The following is a 12,652-nucleotide window of genomic DNA, read 5'->3' as shown; positions in this document are numbered from 1 at the left end:
TCCGTGCCGGCGTCGTGGGGCGCGGGGGCGGGGCGCTGGGCGGCGCGGTCGCGTGACGCGGGAGGGGGCGGGGCAAGGACCGCAGGCGGCGCGGGGGGTCCCCCAGGGGTGGCAGGCAGGTGTCGGCTGCTGATGACGTAGCAGCGATGTCGCAGCTGCCGGAGGCCTAGGATCCCTCCCTGCGCCTCGGCCCTTTTAATCCCCCCGCACCCACGCCGCGCTGCTCCCTTGGCCCCGATTGGCCGTCACCGCCGGAAAGGAGGGGCCTGATTGGCGGAAGAGGCGGGACCTCCGGGGGCCGGGGTGTGTTGCCATTGGCCCCCTGGCGGAAGTCCCGTTCTACACCGCGGGCCGCACCCTGATTGGCTGGGGCGGGGCCCGCGGGGGCGGGGCCCCGGGTAGCGGCGGCGGCAGCAGGACGGGGAGCGGGTGAGCGTCGCCATGGAGACCAGCCCCGCCCCCGCGGGCGCCTGGGGTGCCCACATCATCCCCCCCACCCTCGGACACCTGAGCCCCACCCCGGCCCTCGGACGCCCCGGTCTTCTGGGCCTGCCCCTCCCCTGGGATCCTGGCCCCGCCCCCTCCCCTGGCCCCGCCCCTCCTGGACACCTGGGCCCCCCACTTGCCTCCCGTCGCAGCCCCGCCCGCACTGAGCCACCCTCCCCTCAGGCACGATGGCGGAGGCGGCGGGCGACGCGGGCACCCGGGCGGGGGCGGGGCTGGCGCTGCTGCGGGAGCGCTCGCTCGACGTCACCTTCGAGGTGGGCGACGACTACGAGGTCATCGAGACCATCGGCACGGGCGCCTACGGCGTGGTCAGCTCCGCCCGCCGCCGCGCCACAGGTACCCCCGTCCCTCTGCCGAGCACCCGGGACCCACCCCGCGCCTGGGTCCCTGCGTCCCCTCCGCCTGATGCCTGGGGCCCCCCCCCGGGCACCTCGCTACCCCCAGACGCCTGGGTCCCACGCCCCCCTCCCCACAGGGCAGCAGGTGGCCATCAAGAAGATCCCGAACGCCTTCGCGGTGGTGACGAGCGCCAAGAGGACCCTGCGGGAGCTCAAGATCCTGAAGCACTTCAACCACGACAACATCATCGCCATCAAGGACATCCTCACGCCGCCCGGGCCCCGCCCTGACTTCCGCGCCGTGTATGGCCCCCGCCGCCCAGGCACCCGCGCCCGCTGTGGGCCAGAGGCCTGGACGCCTCGGTTCCCTGGGGTGCGGGGCTGAGACCAGGGGTGTTGGGGCCTGGATGCCTGAGCTCTTGGGTGTGGGGGGTGGCATCGGGGCATTATGGGAATCCAGGCCCCTAGGTCCTCTAGGGTGGGGTGAGGAGGCTGGGAGCCAGACCCCTGGGTCCTCTGGCCCTGGCCAGGTCTCCCCAAGGAGCTTTGCCCCACCCGGACGCCTGGGTCCTTTCCTGCCTGCAGCTATGTGGTGCTGGACCTGATGGAGAGCGACCTGCACCAGATCATCCAGTCGGGGCAGGCGCTGACACCCGAGCACGTGCGCTACTTCCTGTACCAGCTGCTGCGGGGGCTGAAGTACGTGCACTCCGCCCACGTGCTGCATCGCGACCTCAAGCCCAGCAACCTGCTGGTCAACGCCACCTGCGAGCTGAAGATCGGCGACTTCGGCATGGCGCGGGGCCTGGCGGCACGACCTGAGGAGCACGCCGCCTTCATGACAGAGTACGTGGCCACGCGCTGGTACCGCGCACCCGAGCTGCTGCTCTCGCTGCATCACTACACCCAGGCCATTGACGTCTGGTCGGTCGGCTGCATCTTCGCCGAGATGATGGGCCGGCGCCAGCTCTTCCCTGGCAAGAACTATCTGCACCAGCTGCAACTCATCCTGGGGGTCCTGGGGACGCCCTCGGCCAAGGTGGTGGGTGCCATCGGCGCTGAGCGAGTGCGGCGCTATGTGCAGGGGCTGCCACCGCGCCAGGCTGTGCCGCTGCACGCACTCTACCCGCAGGCTGAGGCGCCGGCGCTCGACCTCCTGGCCCGCATGCTGCAACTGGACCCAGCTCGGCGCATCACGGTGGTGGACGCGCTGGCCCACCCCTACCTTGCCAAGTACCATGACCCTGAGGATGAGCCCGAGTGTGTGCCAGCCTTCGACTTTGCTTTCGACCGCGAGGTGCTCACCAAAGAGGAGGTGGAGGCTGCCATTTTGGCCGAGATCGAGGACTTTCGGGCACGGCGGAGGCTCACAGCCAAGCCCGCGCTGAGGCCTGTGGTGTATCCGACGCCGCCGGGCAATGACATCAGTGCGAGCGGTGCCCATATGGCTGACATCAACATGGCCGATGCCAATATGGCCGGCAGAGCCAACATGGCCAGCACCAGTATGGCTAATGCCACCATCAACATGGCTGACGTCAATATGGCCACCAGTACTAACAGGGGGACTGGTGCTGACATGGCTGCCAACGTTAATGTGGCCACCGTCAATATGGCTGACATCAATATGGCCACCAACAGCAACACAGGGACCAGCGTTAACATGGCCGCCGTCAACATGGGTGACATCAGCATGGCTGCCAACGTTAATAGAGGAGCCAGTGTCAACATGGCTGCCATCAACATGGCTGACCTCAATATGGCTGCCAAACCCAATAGGGTGGGTGATGTCAACATAGCCGCGCATGTCAAGATGGCTGATGCCAAAATGGCCGCCAGCGCCACCCTGGCTGCCCATGTCAACATGGCTGCTGAGCTCCCGCAGGCCCCTGATGCCAAGGCCAAGATGCTGGCCGGGACAGACTGCACCATGGAGTCACCGAGGGCGGGCCCAGCCCTTGCCCAAGCCCCGGGGGAGGTGAAGGCGGAGCCGACAGTAGCCCTGCCCCCCAAGCGGGAGGGTGCCATCTCGGACGACACCAAGGCGGCGCTCAAGGCCGTGCTGCTCAAGTCAGCGCAGAGGCACCGCGGGCGAGGTGGGTGGGGCTGGGTGCCGGGAGGCCTGGGGGGTGGGGCCAGGAGCTGCTCCTGACCCGCTCTCTCCCATGTGCTGTCCCCTCACAGAGGCGGTGGTGCAGGGGGCGGGGCCAGAGGCGGAGCCACGCCGGGCAGTGACGGCACAGGAGCGGCAGCGTGAGCGGGAGGAAAAGCGGCGGCGGCGGCAGGAGCGGGCGCGCGAGCGGGAGCAGCGGCGGCGCCGGGGTGGGGCTGGGGGTCCTGTGGGGGGCGGGCCTGGCGGGGGGGGCGGGCCTGGCGGAGCAGGTGCGGGGCCTGGCGGCCTAGTGCTGAGCGATAGTGACCGCAGCCTGCTGGAGCGCTGGACCCGCATGCGGGACCGGGCCGGCCACGCCCCCAGTGCCGCGGCCTCCATCGAGCTGGGAGCCGGGGATCACGTGACCACAGACCCTGCTCCACGTCCTGCGGCCCCTGCTGGGGCAGTGACTCTCGTGACCTCTGACCCCACGGGCCACCTGACCCCCGCCCCTGTTGGAGCTGTGGTGCAGGTGACCGCTGGGGTCATTGCCAGTCACGTGGCCCCTGACCCAGCTGGTCACGTGACCCCCGCCCCTGTTGGAGCCGTGGTGCAGGTGACCTCCGCGGTCATCGGTCATGTGACCCCACTCACCACCGGGGCTGTGGGTCACATGAACCCAGCAACCGTGGTGCACGTGACCCCAGGGGTCATCGGCCACATGACCCCGGCCCCTGCGGGCCATGGAGCTGCCGCGGTGCCCGCCTGCCTCAATTTCCCCACCCCGCCAGTGCCTGCCGGCCCCTGGGCCGCCGAGACCCCCGACGTCGCCACGGTGACGCAGCAGCTGTCCCGGTCCCAGGTGAGCGAGGGTCGTGCGGGGGGAGGAGCCCGGACGCCTGGGCTCCGGGTGCTGACGGTGCCCCGCCCGCAGGTGGAGGACCCGCTGCCGCCTGTCTTCTCGGGGACGCCCAAGGGCAGTGGCGCCGGCTACGGGGTCGGCTTCGACCTGGAGGAGTTCCTCAACCAGAGCTTCGACATGGCCGACGCGCGCGACAGGTGAGGACTCCCACAATGCCCTGCTCTGCCCCGGGACCCCGCGTCCGGTGCTGACCCCACCCCCCCGCAGCCAGGGCGACTCGGCGCCACTGTCGGCCTCGCTATTGGCCGACTGGCTGGAGGTGCACCGCATGAACGCCGCCGACATGGAGTCGCTGCAGCGCGAGCTCCAGCTCGGCTCTCCCATGAGCCTCAGCGGCGACCTGCCTGACCTGGCCGAGCCCTAGCCCCGCCCCTGCGCCTGGCCACGCCTCCTCGCCAGTGGGCCGCCAGAGATGCCCCGCCCACTGGGAGAGGAGCCAGGCTTTTTGGGTGAAGCTCGGCCCGCTTGAGGATAAGCCACGCCCCTTGAAGCAAGGCCGGCTCCTTGGGAGAGAAACCACGCCTCTTCGAGGAAGCTCCGCCCACTGGAGAGAGGTCACAGGCCCTTCAAAGCTCCGCCCACTCGGAGATAAGCCACACCCCTGGAAGAAAGTTGAGCCTGTTGGGGCAGCCACGCCCCCTCGGGGGAGGAAGGCCTCCCCTTGAAGATAGCGCGGGGCGGAAAGAAGCCACGCCCCCTGGCTGGGCGCACGCGGGGGGGGCGGAGCTTCTCCGGGCCGGTGTACCGCACTTTCCTAATAAAACTGGAGACTCCGAGTCCCGGCAGGCTTTGCGCGCCCGGGGCGGAAGGGGCGGGCCGGCGGGATGTGGCGGCGCGGGCTGGCGGCGCTGGGGCTGGCGCTCTCGCTGTACGCGCTGCACGTGGAGCGGAGCCGCGCGCGGGACCCGCAGTACCGGGCCGCCTGCGACCTGGGCCCGGCCGTCAGCTGCTCGCGCGTCTTCGGATCCCGGTGCGTGCGGGGCGGGGGGTGACAGCGTGGCGCCCCCGAGGAGGCCCCGCCCCTTCCGGAACCCCTCCAGGCGCCGAGCGGGCCGGTCCCTGCTGAGCTGCGCTGGGCCGGGGTCCTCGGCGTGGGCGGGGGAGCGCGGGGGGGCTGGGCGCCCGGACACGTGGTCCCCCACTGACCCCTCCCCCTGCAGGTGGGGGCGGGGCTTCGGCCTGCTGGCGGGGGTCGTGGGCGAGGGCAGCGTCCTGAACCAGCCCAACAGCGTCTACGGCGTCGCCTTCTACCTGCTGCAAGGGCTGCTGGGTAAGTGCGGCCCCACGCCTGGGGCACGCGGGGCGGGGCGGGGCGGGGACGGGACCTCCCCGCTCGCCCGGGTCCAACACAGTCCCGCGTGTCTCCGCCAGGCGGGACCCACAATGCCGCGGGGCGGGTGCTGCTGCTGGGCTCGTCGGTGCTGGCGGTGCTGGGCTCCGCCTACCTGGGCTACATCCTGCTGCGGGTGCTGCACGACTTCTGCCTCGTTTGCATAACGACCTACGTCATCAACGGCGCCCTGCTGGTGCTCAACCTGCGCTCGCCCCGCCCACGCTCCGCTGCCAAGCCCAAGGGCCAATGAGGAGCCGCCCCCGCCTGGGCGTGGGCTTGCTGCCGGGCGGGGGCTTAGCTCCGCCCCTTGGCCCTGTGTCCCTCTAGCCCCGCCCCCCATGCTGTACTTTGGAGCCAGCTTGTAGCCCTGCCCATTCCGGTCCAGGCTGCGCCCCTAATGCTACATCTAGCTCTGCCTCCTGGGGCTATTTTCAAGGCCTGCAGGCCCACTCTACTGCTATCTCTAGCTGAGCCCCGTGGGGACCCCCCACTTCTGCCCAGGCTCCTCCCTCACTGCAACTCAATCCAGCCCCCATCCACCTTCCTCTGGGTCCACCCCTTTTCCTCCCAGCTCCGCCCCCTCCAGACCTAGCTCCTCCTCATTACTGTACTTTTATTTTGATTTTCTAAAAAAAAATCTTTTGGACTCTTTTTCAACCCCAAATGGACTCCCGCCTGGTCTGTGCCGCACCTCGCACGCATGTGTGCCCTGTTGTGTGCATGCGCCACACGCTCATGACCCAGGTGTCCGTGCACACCCCCCCAGGCAGGTGAAATCCGGGTGTCCAAGAAGTGTGTGTGCATGGCCCGGGAAGGGGGGCTGGGCGCCCCTCCCTCCTGCCCCCAGGCTTGCTGGGGCTGTGCCCTTTGACCCCATGAGCTGTGTGTGACCTTTAACCCTGTGGCTGACCCCAGATTGACCTATCACCTCTTGGCCCCACTTTGACTCTCCAGGACCTTTCCGTGACCCCACCCAAATAACCTTTCACCCCACGAGCTGGAGCTGCCATGTCACCTCTGCGTGACCTCCTGACCCCCCTCCCCGTTGATCCTTCCACACCCCCAGGGAGCATCTTCTTACCCCCATCCCATTTGGGCTGTGACCTTTGACCCCTGCAACCCCTTCTCCCTGCTCCAGAGAAACCAGCAGTCCGGGGCTGTACTTGCTGTCTCCTAGCCCCGCTCATGAACTACTTTTCCCATCAGCCCTTACGAGGCGGAGGAAACGTTGTATGCCCATCCCTTCCTCGGACTACATTTCCCATGAGCCCCTGCAGTGCCTCGCCACGATTCCTGCTGGAAGACGCAGTCCGGCTCCGACCCCGCCTCCTATTGGCTATTAACGGGGAAGCCAGTGCCGCCCCGCCCTTACTGCCGTCCCTGGTTCTCCGTTGGCTGGCGCTGCGCGCCTGCGCTCTACCGTCCTCGGTGTCCTAAGGTGCCCCCGGTGCTGCGCCTGCGTTCCTGTCGCGCAGGCGCAGTGTGACTCAGCCCCCTGCGGCTGCGCGGTGCGACAATCTACTGCTCCCTCCCCCGCGGCAGCAGGTGGTTTCGTCCGGCCCAGCTACTGGCGGTGAGGGGGCCGCCGCACGTACCACCCCGCTCCTTTGCAGGGGGGAGGGATTCCCAGACGCCTGGGTGCTTTTCGGGCTTAGCGGGGGAAAGAGGCCCGGACGCCTCGGTCCTGCATGGTGAGGGCGGGGGCCTGGGAGCCGGTTCGCCTGGGTCCCGCTGCCCGGCCGGGTTCCAGCCGCACGTGACGCGGCCGGGGTAAACAGCCGGCGCCGGCCGGGACGGGGCCGGGCTGCGGGGCGCTGGGGGCGGGCGGCCGCGTCACGCTCGGCCGTGTCCCCGCAGGTGTGCGAGCGCGCGGGGCCATGCTGCGGCTGGCTCTGGGGAGGGCGGCGCCGGGGGCCCCGGCCCGCTGCCGCCTGCGCCCCGGCCTGCGGCCCCGCTCCACCTCGCCCATGGACCAGCACCAGCTGGAGCTGGCCCGCGAGCGCTCCAAGACCGTCACCTCCTTCTACAACCAGTCGGCCATCGACGCCGCCGCCGAGAAGGTCAGCGCGCCCGCCGCCTGCGGGACGCCCCGGCCCGCCCGGACTGCGGCCACTGATCGCTGCCCGGCGCTGTGCGGGGCTGCTTCTCAGCCTCGCACCCCAGAGCTAGCTGCATCTCGCATATCCCTAAAGGCTGTTACGCGTGACCGTGGGGGAGCTGTTCCGCCCCAGAGCCAGCTGCATCTTAGCCACTCATGGCTGTTCTGTGGGGCTGCATTCGAGTTGTCTCACCTCGGAGCTGGCTGCATCCCAACCATTGCAATAGCTGATGGATGTGGCTGTTACTTGCTCCACCCCAGGCCTGGTCGCATCTCGGCTACAACTAAGGGGCATTATATGGGGTTGTTTGTAGGTGTTGCACCCCAGAGGTGGCTGCATTGTGGCTATAACTCCGCAGTGCTATATGGGGCTGTTTCGGAGTCTCACACCCCGGCACTGGTGGCAGCTAATGTATCCCTGTGGACTGCTGTATGCGGCTGTGCGTTCCACCCCAGAGCCAGCTGCATCTTAGCCAGTACTGTGGCTGTTTTACGGGGCTGCGTTCAAGCCACTCCGCCGCAGAGCTGGCCGCGTCTCGGCTGCTCCTATGATGGTCCTGTGCAGCCGTTTCCTACCTGCCCCTCACCCCAGAGCTGGCTGCATCCTAAAAGACCCCCAGGGGCTGTTCTGTGCAGCCGCCCTCATGCTGTTCCACCCCAGCCTCAGCCCCCCTGCCCAGAGAACCAAGGCATCCGGGGGTCCTTGGGTGCCGCAATGCGGCTGGCTCTGGGCTGGAGCAGCTGGGAAAGGAGCCCCTCGGCTGCGGCTGGTGCTGGGAGAAGTCGCGGGGAAGTGGCCGCACGTAACGTAACTCTTCCCCCAGCCCTCCGTCAGGCTGACGCCCACCACGATGCTGTACTCGGGGCGGTCGCAGGACGGCAGCCACCTGCTGGTGAGTATGGCCGGGGACCCAGGCGCCTTGGCTCCCCCCCGGGGCAGGGCAGGGCAGGGCAGGGCAGGGCAGGGCGGGGAGCCAGGTGCCTAGGGGTTGTCTGGGGTGGCGGACCCGGGCAGCTGGTTGCCTTGGTAACACCCCCCCAACCCCCCCACAGAAGAGCGCCCGGTACCTGCACCACGAGCTGCCCGTGCGCATCGCCCACCGCATCAAGGGCTTCCGCAGCCTCCCCTTCATCATCGGCTGCAACCCCACCATCCTGCACGTGGTAGGTGGGGGCGGGGCTAAGGGGTGGGGGTGGGGCCAGGGGACCCTGGCGGCCAGCTCACCACCCCACACCCCCTGGTCTCTTCCTCCCAGCACGAGCTCTACATCCGCGCCTTCCAGAAACTCAGTGAGTTCCCCCCGGTGAGTCTTCCCCTCCCAGCCCCTGGGGGTGGGGCTTGGGAGCGGCTGTGTTTAGGAGTTCGGGGTGGTGAGGTTAGTGGGGGGGGCTGGGGCAGGGTTGTATCCAGGAGGTGGGGCTAGGTTTATGGGGTGGGTGGAGTTCAGGCATGGGTGGGACCAGTGGGTAGAGTTAAGACATGGCTTCAGGGGGCGGGGCTATGATCCATAGGGGCGGGGCTAGGGCCTGGGTCCAGGGTGCAGAGCTGGAGTGGGCAATGGCTGAGTCCAGGGGTGGGGCTATCTCTAGGGGGCTGGGTCCTAAGGGGGTGTGGCCAGGCGTTCCCCCTCTACCAGGCTCCACTAGGCTGTTCCAACCCAGAGCTGGTCACATCCTGGGCCTGAAGTGGCCCCCAGGGGCCGGGGCCAGGCCCACGACCTTCTGCCCACCCCCCGGGGGGGTCTCTGGTCCCCTAATTGCCCCCCCCCTTATCACTCCCCGCCAGATCAAGGACCAGGAGGAGGAGGCACGGTACTGCCAACTGGTGCGTCAGCTCCTGGACGACCACAAGGACGTGGTGACGCTGCTGGCCGAGGGGCTGCGGGAGTGTCGGCGCCACATCCAGGTGTGTGGGGGGGGGGGACCCGAATGCCTGGATTTGTGGGGGGGGGGGTCCTAGCACCCTTGATTTGGAGAGCTGTTATATGGGGTGAGGGGAGACTGAGGTACACAAAGCAGGGAAACTACTGCACAGAGTTGGGTTGGGGGAACTGAGGCACATTTCAGGTGATAGCCAGCACATGGAAGCTGAGGCACATAGGTGAGGGGGAAACTGAGGCACAGATGGGGGAAACGGGCATATTAAAGCAGGGAGACAGGCCCATTGTGGGGGAAACTGAGGCAGGTTGAGAAGGGGAAGCCGAGATATTAGGGGGGGAATAGGCATGATAAAAGGAGGGAAACTGAGGCATGGAGGGGAAAGGGAAACTGAGGCCGGCCCTGCCCTCAGGACGAGCGCCTGATCCGGCTCTTCCTGGACAAGACGCTGACGTCACGCCTGGGCATCCGCATGCTGGCCACCCACCACCTGGCCCTGCACGAGGACAAGGTACCCTCCACTGCAGGGACCCCTCGTTCCCCCCAGGGCCTCGCTGCACCTGGGGCTGGGGCGCAGCAGGGGGCAATGGCCCGTGGAGCCAGGCGGCGTCCCTGGGTGGGCCAGCCCCAGCCCAGTGTAACGCCCCACTTCCCCTCCCCCCAGCCGGACTTTGTCGGCATCATCTGCACCCGCCTCTCGCCCAAGAAGATCATCGAGAAGTGGGTCGACTTCGCCAGGTCAGGGAGCAGGGCTGGGGAGACCCCCCTCACCTGGGAACAGGAGGGCAGTCTTAATTCAAGTGTGTGTGTGTGTGTGTATGTGTGTGTGTGTGTGTGCGTGTGTGTGCGTGTGTGCGTGTGTGTGTGTGTGTGTGTGTGTGTGTGTGTGTGGATGGGGAGGAGGGGGCGGGGCCAGACGCCTAGGTCCCTCACCCCCCCACCCCCGCAGACGCCTGTGCGAGCACAAGTACGGCAATGCGCCGCAGGTGCGGGTGAACGGGCACGTGGCCGCGCGCTTCCCCTTCATCCCCATGCCCCTGGACTACATCCTGCCCGAGCTGCTCAAGAACGCCATGAGGTGAGCAGGGGGTGGGGGCGGGCCAGTGGGGGGGCGGGGCGGGGCCTGGGCAGGGCCTGACCCCGCCCCCTCCCCCCACGCAGGGCCACCATGGAGTCGCACCTGGACACGCCCTACAACGTGCCCGACATTGTCATCACCATCGCCAACAACGACATTGACCTCATCATCCGGTGCGGGGCGGGGAGGCGGACGCCTGGGTTGTGTAGGGCGGGGCGGGGAGCTGGGTTCCCTGGGGTGTGTGGGGGCTGAGAGCAGGGGGTTGTGGGTGCCCGGGCGCCTGGGGCCCCTGCCTGACCCCGCCCCCCCAGGATCTCGGACCGCGGCGGGGGCATCCCCCACGACCTGGTGGAGCGCGTGACCGACTACCACTTCACCACGGCCGAGAGCAGCGCCCAGGACCCGCGGCTCTGCGGCCTCTTCAGCAACATGGTGGACATGTCCAACAGCGGGCAGTCGGGGCCCATGCATGGGTGAGTTCCCAGCGGCCTTTGCGCCGGCCCCCCCCCCCCCCCCCCGGGGAGAGTCCAGGTGTCCGGGCCTGTTCTCACCCCTGCCCCCGCAGGTTCGGGTTCGGGCTGCCGACGTCGCGGGCCTACGCCGAGTACCTGGGGGGGTCCCTGTGCCTCCAGTCCTTGCAGGGCATCGGCACCGACGTCTACCTGCGCCTGCGCCACATCGACGGCAGGGAGGAGAGCTTCCGCATCTAGGGTCGCCGCCTGCCTGGCTTCCCTCCCGCTCCGCTCGGGGCGCGCTTGGCAGCCTCGGAGGCCTTGGCCGGGGCCTGGGAGGTCACTTCCCGGGTGGAGGACCCCACTTCCTGTGCGGGGGAGCCTCACGTCCTGCCTGGAGTGGCCCTGCTTCCTGCCCTGGTTGAGCCCTCGTTTCCTGTTTGCGTACCCCCGGTTCCTGTGGGGGGCGCCTCCCTTCCTCTCTGGAGCACCCCACTTCGTCCTCGTGCACACCCCTTGTTTCCTCGTCTGCCTATCCCGCACTTCCTGCCTGGCGGGCCTGTGTTTCCCGGCCTGGTCGACCACTTCCTGTCTGTGGACACCCCACCTCTTGTCCTGGTTGACCCCTGTCCCCACTTCCTGTCATAGCCAACCCCCACTTCCTGCCTGGAGGACCTGTATTTCCTGTCCTGCTCAACCACTTCCTGTCCCAGTCTTTCGTTCTTCCCTCCCCCATGCACACTTGCTTCCTGTCTCCCCCCCCCGTTTTTTCCCCCCCACTTCTTGTCCTCATCACCACTCCCCATCAACTGAGCGGACCCCCCCAGGACGGCAGTGGGGGGATGGCTTCGGATGACCCGCGTGGCCCTGCCCCTCTGGTAGGGTGGGGAAGACTTTGATCTTCGCACATGTCCTGCCCCCACCCCCCATGGACTATATTTGGGATTCTCCCAGGTGGCTTTGCGGCGGGGAGAGGATCGGATTCCCGTTGGACTCGTTGTATTTCACTACCATTATTAAACATGCAAATTTGGACAGGCCTTGGTGGACTGCAGGGGTCGGGGTCGGTACCACAGTGCCAAGTGGAGGCCGAGAGGGGTGCTCACTTCCTTCCCAGGAGAGTTGTCTTGGCTGCGGAGTGAAGAACGAGGAGCTGCTAACGACCCTCTCTCCTAAATGATCTCATTCCAGGATGTTGCTCTCCACTGGCTGTTCTCTCCCCTCCCATATCCCAGCCTCAAGTCATGGCTCCGCCCACAGAAATCGGGCTCCTGCAGCAACTAGCGCTTCAGCTTTAGTTGAGCAGGGACGGGGAAGGAAGCGTGAACACAGGAGCTGGCCCATGGGGCTAAACCCTGGAAAAGCCTTGTTGGGAGAGGCGGGGAGAGGAAGAAACAAGGTGCCCGCGTTGTATGCGAGGTAATACAGGATCTCCCCAGAGCTCTGCAATCAGGTCTGAGGGGAGAAGGCTCCTAATTACCATAACGACCTCCAAACAGTTAAGGATAAAGAACACCCCTCCTACTTCATACAGGCGGGGTGGGGATTTACCATATTGCTGTGTATATAACGCATCTAGGGTCCCTTTGACAAATTGGCTTATATGCTAATTATGCCATTAGTTTTGAGTACATAATGTTCTCTCCCCGCTGCTTTTCCCTGTAAGTGGGGGCATGTCCACCTGCCTTTGGCCTGCTCAATTTAAAGGGAAAGGAACCTTTTGGGTTTTGTCCCCTTTTCCACAGCGTGGGCATGTGCCACATCAGAGGGTGCGTGATAGGCGGCTAAATACGGTATGTTGCAGTGATCAGGTTCTGTTCATCCAAGATGCAGGCTGGATTTAGCCCCCTCCCCTGATCTGTCTCCGTAACCTCATTGGCCTGCTTGCTACCTCATTTTCCACTGGTAGGATGTCAATTACCTTATTTATTGGCATATAACTCTCACCTGCCCC

At 66.9% G+C, this 12,652-nt stretch overlaps 3 protein-coding genes across 6 annotated transcripts; all 3 read left to right on the top strand.

Annotated features, from left to right (window-relative positions):
• Window positions 1-64: 64 nt before the first annotated feature.
• MAPK7 (mitogen-activated protein kinase 7) lies at window positions 65-4,635 on the top strand. Of its 3 annotated transcripts, XM_059731417.1 has the most exons (7): window positions 65-429; window positions 670-843; window positions 983-1,148; window positions 1,431-2,941; window positions 3,030-3,799; window positions 3,872-3,996; window positions 4,067-4,635. In XM_059731417.1, the coding sequence occupies exons 2-7, from the start codon at window positions 675-677 to the stop codon at window positions 4,221-4,223; spliced, it is 2,898 nt and encodes a 965-aa protein (XP_059587400.1). In that variant the 5' UTR covers window positions 65-429; window positions 670-674; the 3' UTR covers window positions 4,224-4,635. The 3 variants fall into 3 exon arrangements, with proteins under 3 accessions (XP_059587400.1, XP_059587399.1, XP_059587401.1); XM_059731416.1 differs by having other exon boundaries at window positions 65-843; XM_059731418.1 differs by lacking the exons at window positions 65-429; window positions 670-843 and having other exon boundaries at window positions 1,056-1,218.
• Window positions 4,235-5,856, top strand: VKORC1 (vitamin K epoxide reductase complex subunit 1). The gene is made up of 3 exons (XM_006262832.4): window positions 4,235-4,829; window positions 5,020-5,129; window positions 5,231-5,856. Exons 1-3 carry the CDS (start codon window positions 4,684-4,686, stop codon window positions 5,440-5,442), a joined length of 468 nt encoding a protein of 155 aa, XP_006262894.3. The 5' UTR covers window positions 4,235-4,683; the 3' UTR covers window positions 5,443-5,856.
• Window positions 5,857-5,958: 102 nt separating this feature from the next.
• Window positions 5,959-11,731, top strand: BCKDK (branched chain keto acid dehydrogenase kinase). 2 transcript variants are annotated; one of them, XM_019497045.2, is made up of 12 exons: window positions 5,959-6,765; window positions 7,050-7,252; window positions 8,115-8,183; window positions 8,344-8,454; window positions 8,547-8,594; window positions 9,077-9,196; window positions 9,581-9,679; window positions 9,833-9,906; window positions 10,118-10,246; window positions 10,330-10,419; window positions 10,558-10,719; window positions 10,812-11,731. In XM_019497045.2, exons 2-12 carry the CDS (start codon window positions 7,070-7,072, stop codon window positions 10,954-10,956), a joined length of 1,230 nt encoding a protein of 409 aa, XP_019352590.1. In that variant the 5' UTR covers window positions 5,959-6,765; window positions 7,050-7,069; the 3' UTR covers window positions 10,957-11,731. The 2 variants fall into 2 exon arrangements, with proteins under 2 accessions (XP_019352590.1, XP_019352593.1); XM_019497048.2 differs by having other exon boundaries at window positions 5,959-6,883.
• The last annotated feature ends 921 nt before the right edge of the window (window positions 11,732-12,652 follow it).

Source organism: Alligator mississippiensis, chromosome 7, assembly GCF_030867095.1.
Source record: "Alligator mississippiensis isolate rAllMis1 chromosome 7, rAllMis1, whole genome shotgun sequence".
NCBI lineage: Eukaryota > Metazoa > Chordata > Crocodylia > Alligatoridae > Alligator > Alligator mississippiensis.
The sequence above is the reverse complement of the archived record's forward strand: the minus strand, read 5'-3'. Positions and strand labels throughout refer to the sequence as shown.